This window comes from Propithecus coquereli, unplaced genomic scaffold, assembly GCF_000956105.1.
Source record: "Propithecus coquereli isolate 6110/MARCELLA unplaced genomic scaffold, Pcoq_1.0 Scaffold386, whole genome shotgun sequence".
Taxonomy (NCBI): domain Eukaryota; kingdom Metazoa; phylum Chordata; class Mammalia; order Primates; family Indriidae; genus Propithecus; species Propithecus coquereli.
In genome coordinates this window covers 547986-562025 of record NW_012149574.1, presented here as the reverse complement: position 1 = coordinate 562025, position 14040 = coordinate 547986, and the positions used below count along the sequence as shown (strand labels likewise).

The 14040-nt window shown below is 41.4% G+C and overlaps 1 protein-coding gene across 3 annotated transcripts in view; it reads right to left on the bottom strand.

Annotated features, from left to right (window-relative positions):
- The window catches only part of DRD3 (dopamine receptor D3), a 50767-nt gene that overhangs the window by 26551 nt on the left and 10176 nt on the right, over positions 1–14040 (bottom strand). For 2 of the 3 annotated variants that reach the window (XM_012652233.1, XM_012652235.1), the window contains exon 2: positions 8013–8317. In XM_012652233.1, coding sequence (XP_012507687.1) covers positions 8013–8282 — 270 coding nt within the window. In that variant the 5' untranslated portion in view covers positions 8283–8317. Of the gene's footprint in view, positions 1–8012; positions 8318–11728; positions 11970–14040 lie in introns of all 3 variants that reach the window. The other variant, XM_012652234.1, reaches the window with a different exon arrangement.

Genomic DNA, 14040 nt, shown 5'->3' with positions numbered 1-14040 from the left:
TCCTTCCCAGGGAATGAGACATCCCTTCTGATTGCTTCTGTCTCAGGATGACAAAAAACAGTTCAAAAGACAATGGTGGCTACTGCCTTTGTGGGCAGGTTTCTTTAATATCCCTCTTGCTGAGTCCCTAAAGGCCAAAGCCCTCAAGCTGTCCCCTGGCTTCCAGGCCCCCTTGGAGTGCCACCCCATTCTGGCTGTCCTCTTTTCCTGTCTCCCAATTCTGCCATCAAAATTTCCATTCTCTCCTTGATCTCAGTTAAGTGTCAAGAAGAAAACAATCTGATTAGCTGATTAAAGCATTTGCCACTGAGGTGCCATCACTTAGCCTTCCCTGGCACTTACTCATTAAAATGAGTCTCTAATTGGTGGGACTTGTATTGGAAAAAAATATATTTCTTTACTAGAGTCCTCCACACCAAGTAAATAATAGTAAGGGATCAATAAAGAGTATCCAAGTGCCAAGAACATGCTAGTAACTCTCCCGCATTATCTCATAGTAACCCAAGGAGGTAAATATGATTTCTAATTTATAGATAAAGAAATGGAGACCTGGAGAGTTTGAGTAATTTGCCTAAGGACACATAGCTTGTAAAAGGAGCCGGAATTTCAATGCCATTCATATTAACCATGACTCCATTCTACCTCTCAAAGGTCAGCACCTTGGAATGCCACTTCTGAGAAGTGCAGAATTGAACTGCATTCTAATGTCACAGGAGGGAGAAGAGTTGGCATTTGTCCATCCATCTACCCATATATCCACTATTTATTGAGGGCTCATTATGTGCCTGGTACTTTGCATGGGTGGGTGTATTGAAATGAATTAAACTTGTTTTTGTCCTGAGGGCCTCAGAATATAGTATGTTCCTGTTAGGGGGAGTAATGTGCGAATGGTGTGGGTGAATTGAGGGCTTAGGAAATAGATACTGAAAAAATAGTTATGATGTAACGTGATAAGTGCTAACATTGAGATAGGTACCAAGTGTTGGGATATCATGAAAGGCAAACTGATTTTTTGAAATTAAGGCAGAAGAAAGTAAAAAAAGAAATCTGATTGATTTAAGGCTTTTTAGAGACATGATTCTTTCTCCTACATTCTAATGAATAACTCACTTCAGAATTATACAGCAGCCAGGTGGTGTTACTCTCACTTGCTAATGAATATAACTAACTCCCTTTGGCAATACAGAAGGTGGGAGTAAGCTAGCCATGTCTTCAGGTACTGAAGTTAGCTATTGATTTTCAATAGACACAGCCTAGGGCAGCATTTCCCAAATTTACTGATTATAAAGCAGCATTTCCCAAATCACCGGAGGCTCTTGTTAAACAAAATGATTCTCAGGCCTTGCTCAGAATAATAAGTCCCTCAAATGATTCTTTTTGCCTGGGTTTGGGAAACACTGGTCTGGGAGGTGAGGTGGGCAGGACATCATCTTCAGAAACAGTTGTCCCTAAAGCAGGGCTCCTTAAGCACTCCTTTAAAAAAAATTTGTTGATTTATTTTTTTGAAACAGGGTCTCACTCTGTCACCCTGGCTGGAGTGTAGTGGCCTCACCATAGCTCACTGCAACCTTGAATTCTTGGGATCAAGCAATCCTCCTGCCTCAGCCTCCCAAACTGCTAGGATTCTAGGCGTGAGCCGCCATGCCCCGCCCCTTAAGAATTCTTTATGTCCTGGATTTCTTTGGCCTCATGGTCCCCTTCCTAGAAGAATGTTTTTAAATGCATGAAATAAATATGATGGATCATAAAGGATAGCAATTTTATTGAAATACAGTTACCAAAGTATTTTTAATATATGTGGTACTTTAATAATTCATCAAATAACAAGATCTAGCAGCAAGTCCAAAACTCCTTTAATTTCAAAGTAATGTTGAATGTAAGTGATGTTTCAAGATGTCTACAATAGCCATAATGTGATTTGAAAATATAAATCTCTGTGAGTTCTACAGGTGACACTAAAGATTCCTTCTGCTGTGGGTTGATGCCTACATTCATAATTGAAGGAAGTACTAAATTTTACCTTAGTGAAAATAAGGAAGTAATTTTATTTCCATCCAAGTTGATGGACTCCCCAGGTAAAGAACTGCTCTAAAGAGATGAACTTTTAGTTGTTTTGGGGAAATACTCAAAGGGGAAAGATGGGATTACTTCCCTAAATTGGCCTCTTCAGTCCATTTTTTTTTTTGCCACATTTGGGATCTTTTTTTGGGTGAGGAGGGTTTGCCATAGGGCAATATAGGATAATAAATTAGGATGTTCACTTCTCTGAATCTCAATTTTCTTATCTGTGAAATGGGAGTTTTGCAGATTAGTGGTTCCCAATGTCGTTGTAGCGGATGGCTAGCTGGCTGCACAAGTCACCTGGGGTGGGAGTGGGGCTGGGGGATTATTACAATTACTGTAGACTTCTAGGCCACCCTGGAAATTCTGGTTTGGTAGATCTGAGGCAGACCCAACAGCCTGTATTTTTAACAGGCAGTCTTTCTCTCCCCCCATGCTATGGTTTGAATGTGTCATCCAAAAAGCATGTGTTGGAAACTTAAGCTCCAATGCAACAGTGCTGGGAGATGGGACCTAATGAGAAGTGACCAGGCCATGAGGGCTCTGCCCTCCCAAATGGATTAATGCCATTATGGGAGTGAGTTCCTCATGTCAAGACAAGTTTGGGCCCCTTCTGCCTGTCTTTCGCCCTTTTGTCTTCCACCATGAGATGATGCACTTGGTCCAGCCAGATGCAGGCCCTGGATCTTGGACTTCCTAGCCTCCAGAACTGTAAGAAATAACTCTGTTCTTTGTAAATTACTCAGTCTCGGATATTCTGTTAAAGCAGCACTAAATGGACTAATACACCCTCGGTGCATAGGAATCATGAAGGAGCTCATCCAAAATGCAGACTTCATGGCCCCCACCCAGAAAAACCCCATCATTAGAATACGGCCAGGATTTTCTTGTGGTTGGAGCACACTTTAGAAATGACAGCAGAAGTCATTTCCGAGCCCTCCCAGCTTTAACAGCCTATGATTTTTATCAAAGTCCAGAGTTTGGTGACGAGATTGTGAGAATCTCTCGTTTTTATTTCACAATAGGGAGGTCTTAAATTGCTATCATCTGGGATTTTTTTGAGCCATGAGAAAACTCTCCTTTAAAAAAACTTATTTCTTTTTTAATAATCAATATCATTACAAAACCCAAGGATTCTTCCTCCCCCAAAATATTACCGTTCTTTCCTTTCATCACTGTCTGACCTCGATCACTTTTCCTGTGGTGCATTTCCCTGCCTGAACCCCCCTGTTCTATTTTGCTTGTCTACATTTCTTAACTCTCGAGTCTTTTCTCCTGTCCATACTGGGACCCAAGTCCTCTGCATTTAGTATTCCAAATGACCCTCTGGCTGCTGGCACTGCCTTTCTGTCCTGATATAAGTGCATTAGACTTCACAAAAGGCGCTTAACCGAGTGGGACAAAATGTGCTTGGAGAGGAAGCTCCAGCATGCAGCCTGTAAAGCAGGAAATTAAAAACTTGAGAGGGAATCTGAGATAGAACTACTTGGTGCGGCACAGAAAAGAGTTTTTGAGAAAATACTGCAAACTGAATTAAAGAGACAGTCAAACCAGGAGCCCTGTGAAATATAACCTGCTGTCAGGTCACCTGCATGGTTTTTGTCCTGAACTTCTTTGCTAGGCTTGAGGACAGAGAATACTGAAATGGGTCAGTGACTGGCTCCTGTAAGTCCCCACGTGCAGGCTCCGGTGTGCCCTAATAATGAGAATAATACCAATGAGAGCCAACTGTATATTGAAGAAAGCAGAGCTGACAGAATTATAGAGAAAAGGAGCTGGAGCCTCACAGATCAAACTGTGCCTGAAGTCCACCCTAACACAGAACTTTTAAAGTTCCTGGTGTGAAAGCCAATGCATTCTGCTTGTTATTTAAGCCAGTTGGAATTAACTGTTCTTTAACTTACAATTAAAAGTGACTCAAGGAGACATTTATAGATCACACTTTTTAGTTATCACAGTACTCTCTTAGCTGATGACAGTTGAGCCTAACATCAGCCCAACATGGAAAGTGTTGTTGTCACTTCCATTTTATTCACTTAATTCCGTGTCTTCTGACTCCCAGTTCTGAGTCTTTCTCATAGCATGACCCTGTGTTGAAATGACATCCATTCCAGCGAATTCCAACAGAGGTAATGCTTTGTGACATTGTATTGACTATCTCACAGTAATTTCCTACCTTCACATATTTTTTAAATAAAACACACATTTTTTCTTTCTTTCTTTCTTTCTTTCTTTCTTTCTTTCTTTCTTTCTTTCTTTCTTTCTTTCTTTCTTTCTTCCTTCCTTCTTTCCTTCCTTCTTCCCTTCCTTCTTCCCCCTTTCTTTCTTTCTTTCTTTCTTCTTTACAGCTAAAGGTGGCCTGATGATTAAGTTCTGGCCAACTAGGCTTAAATGAAGTTCCTTAGAAAGATGCTTAAGCTACTCCAGGGAAAGGGCTTTCTCTCTCTCTTTCTGAAGTGCCCATCCATCCAATTTTGAATACTGTCTTGATGGTAGGGGCTGTGGCAGCCATGTGTGAGTAGCATGAAGAAGTAGGCCAGCTTGCCAAGGATGATGAAGAGGAAGGATGGAAAAGTCTGGTACGAGTTGACACCATGAGGTGGCTGAACCAACAACAACAATCCCCTTCCTCCAGAATTCTGGTTATGTGAGAAATGTAAAATTTGGTTAAGCCACAACTAGTCAAGGTTTCCAATGTTTACAGCCAAAACATTCCCAACTCATACATATTGGCGTCTGGCAAAATGAGCCAATCTTCCTTCAAGAAAGATGGATGAATTCAAATCAAAGCACATGAGGCTATGAATTTGGTGACTATTTTGGCCCCCAAAATAGTGTTCTTCTCATGTGTGTCCTGTCTTCCTGAGGGCCTTTAAGCCTACATCAGTCTCTGTGACCAACAGTGCACCCTTTCCTTTCCCAAAGGAGGCTCTCAGGTATAAGCACGTGATTTCTAGAGCATCACTCAAACTGCACCATTGTTAGGACAAGTTAGTGAGAGCAACATTTAGCTCTTCCCGAGACACATGGAGTTGTATATTTATAGTCCATATTTTAAAAGCTCAAAGTACTCTTTTCTCTCATTAAGGTACCTCATCTGCCTGTAAGAAAAGACTGGAAAAAATTTAAGACTAAGGAAAGTATAGACTAGGGTGGGATAGGGAGATCTGGTACTCTAAATTAGAAATTTCTAATATCTAAACTGTTAGTGATGGCTTCTTTAAGTCATATCCTCTCCCCTATTGAGATAGACCCTTAGCTGACTGCTGGGGAGAGGGATGCAGAAATATTCAGTTGCATTGACTGGGCCTTGAAGCAAGTTGGTAAGACACAAAAAGAGGCCTCAAAGACCATTTCCCAGTGAAGAAATGTCTCTGCTTCCCCAAATCTCTTTGTGTGAATGCAGATTGTTTTTGGACCATGCTCTTGATTACTGAACGCCTATATCAAATAACCTGTGGGACAGAGGGCATAGTGGTCTTTACGTGGGGAAATCAAGAGCTCCACCAAAGCTCTTCTCATGGGAGAAAACTCATAGATACCACTTACTACAGAGATTCCATGAAGGCCTTTGGCAAGATTTCTGGTGGCTCTCTGTAGTCTCAGCTGCTCTTCTACAGTCAGCAGTGTACTAGGGGCATCATTTGTGGCTAGAAGGGGATGCCATGGGTTTCTGGGGTGGAAAAGTCACAACATCCATCTTCTAAACCAGAATGTACGGAGGTTTTCCAATATGGTTCAACCAGGGACCTGGAAGTAATCATAAATGGAGAACCAAAGAATGCCCCGAGTGGCTTCGTTCCAGACACCAAAAGACTGATTTTATTTTAGAGGGAATGAAAATGCTCATTAAAATTAGGGTCCACTGCCTGCATTTCTGACATTCCTCCTTCTGGAGGGCTTAAGAAACTTTGTAATGTATAGAGATGGACAGAAACATTTTAGGGGGATGGTGGTGGTGCTATGAATCATTGACCAAGACATACTAGTTTGTAGCACCTCTCCTGAACAGGAATATTACATGCTTCTAATTTCTTTTCAATCTCATTATTATTGGATGTAAAATAAATAAATACTTCACCCTTTCCTCCCCTCAAACGTCTGCCTGTAATAGTAGATATAGATGCAGGAATTGTGCATATAGTGCATACATTACAGGTAGATTCATTTCATCATTGATACATCAAATATTTATTTAACACATGTTATGTGCCAGGTAGTGTGTTTAGACTACAGGAAATGAGGAACAAAGACATAACCTCTGACTTCAGGATGATTTAGCCTAATTGGGTTGACAGAAAGGTAATTACAAGATCCTTTACCATCAGGGTTATCCTAACTGGGAATAATAAACACATATTTTCTTTTCCAAGTAAGTATTCCCTTTAACATTTAGATCTAACCCAATTAGCCTAGTTGTTTTTCCTCTTTTCCTTTTCTATCTCTATTTTCTTTCTTTCTTTATCTTTCTCCTTTGAGATCATAAGTCTAATTTTAGTTCTCAGTCATTCTTTGGTATGGGTACTAGCATAGGCAGTCTATGTTCAAGGTTTTTGCTCTTTCGTGATATGTCATACTTAATTAACTGTCACCTTCACTATTAATATTAACCGAGATATTAATTTGATGAGTCTTAATTTCTCTTAATCATGGCATCATTTTTTTTTTTTTTTGAGACAGAGTCTGGCTCTGTTGCCTGGACTAGAGTGCCGTGGCGTCAGCCTAGCTCACAGCAACCTCAAACTCCTGGGCTCAAGTGATCCTCCTCCCTCAGCCTCCTGAGTAGCTGGGACTACAGGCATGTGCCACCATGCCCGGCTAATTTTTTCTATATATATATTTTTAGTTGTCCAGATAATTTCTTTCTATTTTTTTAGTAGATACGGGGTCTCGCTCTTGCTCATTGCTCTTGCTCTTGGTCTTGAATTCCTGACCTTGAGTGATCCACCCGCCTCGGCCTCCCAGAGTTCTAGTATTACAGGCGTGAGCCACCACGCCCGGCCTGATGACATCATTTTGATCCTTCATTGGATACCTCTTTAGAATGACACACAGTGCAGAGGAGAAATATTAATAGTATATTAAGATTTTTTTAAAAAAATCTCTTTAATAATTGCATGTTTTCTTGGTAAGAATATGTGTGTCTTGAACAGATGTAGGCACCCTGATTTCCTTGTTAGCAAATGGATGTTTTGTTGTGATCACCCCCTGACCCTGTTTTGCACTTGCAAATGAAAATACTTTCAAATTTAAGAAAAATTTCTCCCCAGAATTATTCTCCAGGGTCTTCTGAACTATCTGACTGGCAAAGGCTCTGTAGTATTATTGGAGGCATGGAAAATATAAATTTGAAGGTTTAGTTTGTTCCTTCGGTAGCAGAGACTATGGAGAACTGGTGCCCAGGAGGGAAAAGCCAAGATGGAGACAACCGAACCACCAAAAGAGGTCTGTTTTATTTGCAGACCATTCTTTCTACCTCTCCCTCTCATTCACTAAAAAAGTGTTTTTTTTGTTTTTAATGTAATTTCTTCTTTCCTCCTGGCCTCACATCTCTCCTGCACACTCTCACTCCACATACATTGAACACTGACGAAGACGCCCTCTGTGCTGCCTCCCCAAACCCACCATGTCATTGAGATGTGACTGGCATAAAGAATAAACTTGAGGCCTTTTTTTGGAAGCATCCCATCTCTCAAGTCCAGTTCCCAGGATACTAGAGACCTGAGAACAGAATCGTTCCCGGGGCCCTGGTTCTGATGTGGATGGAGGACCGGATGGTGGCTGCCCTCTGGAGCTTCAGTTTCCTCATTAAAAGAGAATGACAGGAGCTCCCTTTCCTTCCTCAGCTACTGGACCACTGGGGGAAGACTTTGAGCTCCAAAGGTCAGGAGCTCAGGGAAGACAAAGACAAGCATGGTCCTATGGGCAGCATGTGCCTAGCGCCCACTCACCTCCAGGTATACCACCCAGGGCATCACCAAGGTGGCCACCAGCAAGTCTGCCACAGCCAGGCTCACCACCAGGTAGTTGGTGGTGGTCTGCAGGGCCCGCTCCCTCAGCACAGCCACGCACACCAGGCCGTTGCCAAAGACGATGGCCAGGATGAGTGCACAGTAGGAGAGGGCATAGTAGGCATGTGGGTGGGCCTGTCTGGCACCTGTGGAATTCTCTGTCCCACAGGTGTAGTTCAGGTGGCCACTCAGCTGGCTCAGAGGCGCCATAGCCCAGAGGAAGGAGCGTGACCCCAAGTGGTTTCCTGTGAGGAAACAGAAAACAATATTGGGAAAATCAGACTCTTTGAATCTTGGTTGCTTGGATCCATTTTTTTTGGTTTATTGAGTCAACAAATGTTTATTTAGTACTTCCTATATAACAGACACCTTTGTAAGAGCTGAAGATACAGCAATGAACAAAACAGATAATAATTCCTCCCTCATGAAGCTTCCACTCTGGAGGAGAAGACAGATAATAAACGAGGTCAATAAAAGATGTGGTATGCTCAATGATGATATGTATTTTGGAGAAAAATAAATGGAGGGGGAGTAGTGGGTGAGGATTGTGTGTATGTAAGTGGGTGTCAGTGCAATTTTAACTCGTGTAATCAGGAAGCCCTTACAGGGAAATTAGCAACTGAGTCCAAACCTGGAGAGGCTAAGGAAGCGGATATGCAGTTATCTGGTGGGAGAGTGGTCCAAGCAGCAGGAACAGCAGGTGCCAGCAGGAAGGATCAGCATAGAGAAGGGATGATAGGGAGGCCAGCGTGGGTGAGGCCAAGTGAGGCAGGGGTGGAGTAGAACGGCATGAGGTGGAGAAGTTGTGCAGGCTGTTGAATGAGCCGTGCTTGGACTCTGAGTGGGACGAGAACCATTGAAGGACCTTGTGCACATTACTCTACCTCTCTGAGCTCCAGTTTCCTCCTATGTAAAATGGGGGGAATAATGGCACCCATCCACCATTTGTGCTGCTACAACAGAATACTCGAGACTGGGTAATTTATAAAGAATGGAAATGCATTCTCTCACAGTTCTGGAGGCTAGGGGAAGATATAAGGCCTGTGGTTTACAGTGTGGCCCCCAAACCCAAGCAAAAGTGACTCCTTTCCCCAACTCTGTGCTGTGAAAGGGCCACACTCTGGTCCTCTGCTGTGGTCTGAATGTTTGTGTCCCCTCCAAATTCATATGTTGCAGTCCTAACTCCCAATAGGATGGTATTAGGAGTGAGGGATCACTGGGAGGTGATTAGGTCATGAGGACAGAGCCCTCCTGAATGGGATTAGTCTTCCTACAAGAGAGGCCCCATAGAGCTGGCTAGCCCCTTTTGCCACGTGAGAACACAGTGAAAAGACAGCTGTCTATGAACCAGAAGGTAGGTCCTCACCAGATACAATCTGCTGGTGCCTTGATCTTGGACTTCCCAGCCTCCAGAACTGTGAGTAGTAAATTTCTGTTGTTTATAAGCTGCCTAGTTATGGTATTTTGTTACAGCATCCCAGAAAGACTAAAATACCCTTTTCTGGTTATACCCTTCCCACAGGGTGAGGTTATATCCCCCTACAGCCACAAGGAGCAGATCCATTAAGAGTCTACACCCCCGTCTGGACCACACTTCCAGGGCCAGGATCACAGAATTCTCCATCCAAACTGCTCAGAGCCTGTTTCTGGGGCATTATGGGCCTCATTCTGAATCTGTCACCCTGAGGAAAGACTGCAATGTGTGTGTGGGGTCACTGGGACCAAGTGGTGGCTTTTTTTTGGAACTTGATGAACAGCTTCTGTGTAGCCTAAGGTGGGGAGAGAAGAGGACAGGATCCCTGGGGTGGGATAGTGGAGGTGTGGGGTGATCCAGCTTCTGCACTGTCACATTTTATATAGAACTCCTAAGTACCCAGGAATCCTAAATTCAAACCTGGCCTTCCAGGTTTTTTCAAAGGTATATTTGTCAAGGCAGGAAGAGTAAACATTTTATTCAATGCTTGGTTGGTTATGACTTTAAAATATTTAAACATGGTATATATGGGTGCCCATGGGAACTCTTGCTTCAGGCCCTGGCAAAAGTACAGGCTGCCTTGGTGGCCAGGATTTGTTCTCAATCCTGGTATCTGTAGCTCTCCTTTGATTAGGAGATTGGCCATTAGGAGACTGGCTGTCATTTTGTACCTCATTTTGAAACATTTTAGCTTGGAACATGAAAGTGTCAAAATGAACAAATGATGGGAAAGGGGTGACCAACTTGGAATACATTCATAGAATTGCTTGAAAAATTGTTCTTTATCTTGGGACACTGTTTGCACTCAATATATTTTAAAACATGATAATAATTCTTGATAATAATTATAATTTTCTCATTATTTGGAGAAGGGCAGCTGCTACCCTGGAGATAGTACTGCCATTGCCAAGAGCTTTTTGGAAAAATACAATGCTTTCTGATTGTTCAAAGATATTTCCACTTTTAAGGCAGTCGGGCTCAGATGACTTCCCTTTCACAACTGGGCCACCTTGAAAGGCAGTGGCCAGAATCCCTCTTTCCTGGGGTCTGCAGTTGTCTAATGATGTCTTAGCCTCATCTCACCTGTCGAGTAAGAGGGAAGTATAAAACCTTAGGATGTTTGTTATCATCTTGCTGGACTTTTTACTCTGCCAGGAGGTTTGACAGCTGCTTAAAAATAGTACAGCTTAGTGTCGATGGCTAATTATATGAAGGGAAACCCTCAATCCTGCAAATCAATTCTGAGCCTGATGTTGGAAACACAATTGAGTGGCTTTCTGATTTTTTTTTTTTTTCACATTGTACTGTCTCAGGTCTTGTATTCTTTATCACAGCAGGTGGGGTTAGCTAAAGTTGCCCAGGCTGTTTCTAATGGGTTGTGCATGTGAGATATGAAAGTAGAGATAAGTGAGATGCTAAAATACTCCCTACCTCTCAGTTAATTGTTTCAGCTTCCTCCCTCCTTAGATTTTTTTTTTAAGCCAGTGTTGCTTATATAACACGGGAATGAGCTGGGCTTTCTTCTTGCTTTTTCCCTCTGAGAGATATGCTAACAGATAGTAAAATGGTCTCAGGTAGGATGAAGCAAGAGTCTAGAGAATTCATTAACTCAATAATCACTCTGTAAGTAATCCATAATGATAGGCTGGTTTCCTCATCAGCAAAATGGTGATAATAATCGTAAGTACTGCACAGGATTATTGTGAAGATTAAATGAAATTATATATGTAAAGCTTTGGCACTATGGACAATTTGGGCTAGATAATTCTTTGTTGTGGGGGGTAATCCTGTGCATTGTAGATGGTTCAGCAGCATCTCTGACATCTACCTACTAGAGGCCAGTAGCATACTCCTCTCCCCAAATTGTGACAACCAAAAACGCTTCTAGACATTGTCAAATGTCCCTTGGGGGGAGGGGCAAAACTATCTTCCCCTTTAAGAATCACTGCTCTAGTAAATGTCTGGGAAATAGCACCTGACACATGGTAGCTTTTATTGTTAACAGGAAAGTGGGAAGAGGTGAAGGGGTTAAATAAGCTACAACTGCAGACATTACTGGTGACCTCAGCAAAGAGTGTTGGGAGTTAAAAGTAGGTGGGAGGTGAGAAAATAGAGACAGCAAAGACTAGAAGATTACTGCTGGATTGCTCTTTTAAGATTCATTACATATAACACTACTTACACATTTTAATGAGCTTTAAATTTCTTACAAAGTATTGATTTATCTTGGTCTTTATGGTTTGTTCTGGCATCTCTTAGAGTGAGTGCATAATCTGTTTTAAAAAGCAGAGGAACAGAGAGTGGTCAGGTCCCCTTCAGCTATGACATACATCTGCTTTGTTGCTGTTCAATTCCTCTGTGGTGAATGACAGACTGCCTGAAACATTTGCAGGATTTACAGGGTTTAATTATTTATTCTCTTCCTTAAGGATATTGAGATAAGCAAAACACAAACACAACAAAACCACCTTGAGTCCTCAACCTGCTTCTGAAGACAACTGCTTCTGGGCTGCTACTATGTGTCAGGCACTAGGACTTTACATGTATTACCTCATTTTAACATTTATAGCAGCCCTAAATGTGACTGTTGATATCTTCCTTTTATGGATTAAAAAATTGAGACAAGATTACACAATGTGTAAGGGGCTGATTTGAGCCAAGCTTTGATCTCGGGTCTCCCTAAAGCTCACAATATATTCCATCTGGGGATGGAAGTTGATGTCGGGAGTCATTCGCAAGTTGAGATGGATTTTCTTCAACCCAGACCAAAACACCCTGGTAATGGGGTTCTACGACCACATCTTCACTCATCTCAGAGATCTCTGGCTATTGCCATCTCTAATTTTTCACTCAGTCACATCCTGATCACCAATCTCCAGAGCTTTTCTGGTCTGGACTTCAATTCAGACTTGCTATATTACCTGTTAAAATTAATAATTATAGCTAAGTATATAAATATGATAATATATAACATTATAATATTTAAATCTCACAACAACCTGATGAAGGAGATAGGTGCCATTATCATCTCCATTTTTGCAGATAAAGTGAGTGAGTTCCAGAGAGGTTAAGTATCTTGCTAAGGTCACAAACCAGTAAATGACAGAGTTGATTCAACCCAAGATCTGTCTGATTCCAGAGCTCATGTTCTTAACTATGCCACTTTTGGGGTAAGGCAGACAAACATGAAATGGGTACTAATTTTAAAATCTCGCTTGTTCAGGATATCTTCTGCACATCATCTGACTAAGCTCAGTGAAGTCAATGCAGGTGCACACTGCCGATAGAACCAGTGGGAGTTACATTGTCATTATTATTAGAGGTAGTCTTTAGCATTTCTATGGCGCTTTATTCTTGCAAATTGCTATCTAGTTTATTTTCCTAATGAAGATTCACAAGTGCATTGAAATACATAGTATATTTATATATTTGGGCACATTTACACTGTTGGTAAATGTACAGAAAAAACCACAGCTGGTTACTGGGATCCAGTAGCTAAGATAATATAATTTTTTCCCTCATTAAACCTGCCTAGCAAAGCACAACACCTTCACTTTCCCTCACAACCTCTAAAGACTGAACATACTACTATTAAATCAGAGATAAAATGGGAATTCAGTAGATCAGTCAATGAACAAATATTAATCAATAACAAATTTCAATGAATTAGAAATTGAATTTATTATTGGGTAGAATCTATTTGCTTTAATGCATATTCCATTGTAAGCAGCTTTCTGTATAGATGCTTTAATATCAGGCACTCATTTGGATACTGTCAGTATTTTCCTTGCTCAATAACCCTGCTCACTGCTAACCATGCAGACTTGAAAATATACAACTATAAATAAACACATGCTTGAGTAAGAATCTTTTTCAATTGTCTCTGCTTCTCCTTGTCTACAAGAGATCCTAATGCCATGTCGAGCAGCTGTTCTTCACTCTTACCTAAGGACAGACATTTTGCTGACCTTTCAGTATCAGTAAGCAAAGGGTTTCACCTACAAAGTGCAAACAGGGATGCACAATGAGTTTAGAACCCAAATTCCACTTTGCTATTGCTGCGTTATTATTTGTGTGTGCATTTTGACGGCATTCAACTAAACTAAATGCATGAACTAGAATAAATGCCTAATTGCAATGATTTCCATTGACTCAATAAGCTGCGGTAAGTAATGGAAGTCCCACAAGTAAATAACAACAATACCCTCAAAATCATATACCATCATTAAAAAACATACATAATCACCATCTCCAGCACAACATATCTCTGTTGGGAATAATTGGATTCTGACTTGGAAATAGCCTGACTTTAAATAGACCATTGAAAACAGTGCCTCTCCAAACCCTCAGCCGTGGATTACCAGGGTATTGAATTGGGGAGTTTAAAATAACAGACCCTTACAATTAAGTAAAACCCTTAAGAGGAATACAATCAACTTGCAGACAAATCCCAGGAATAATAACAGCTTTTTGTTTTCTGTCTTTTAATTCTGC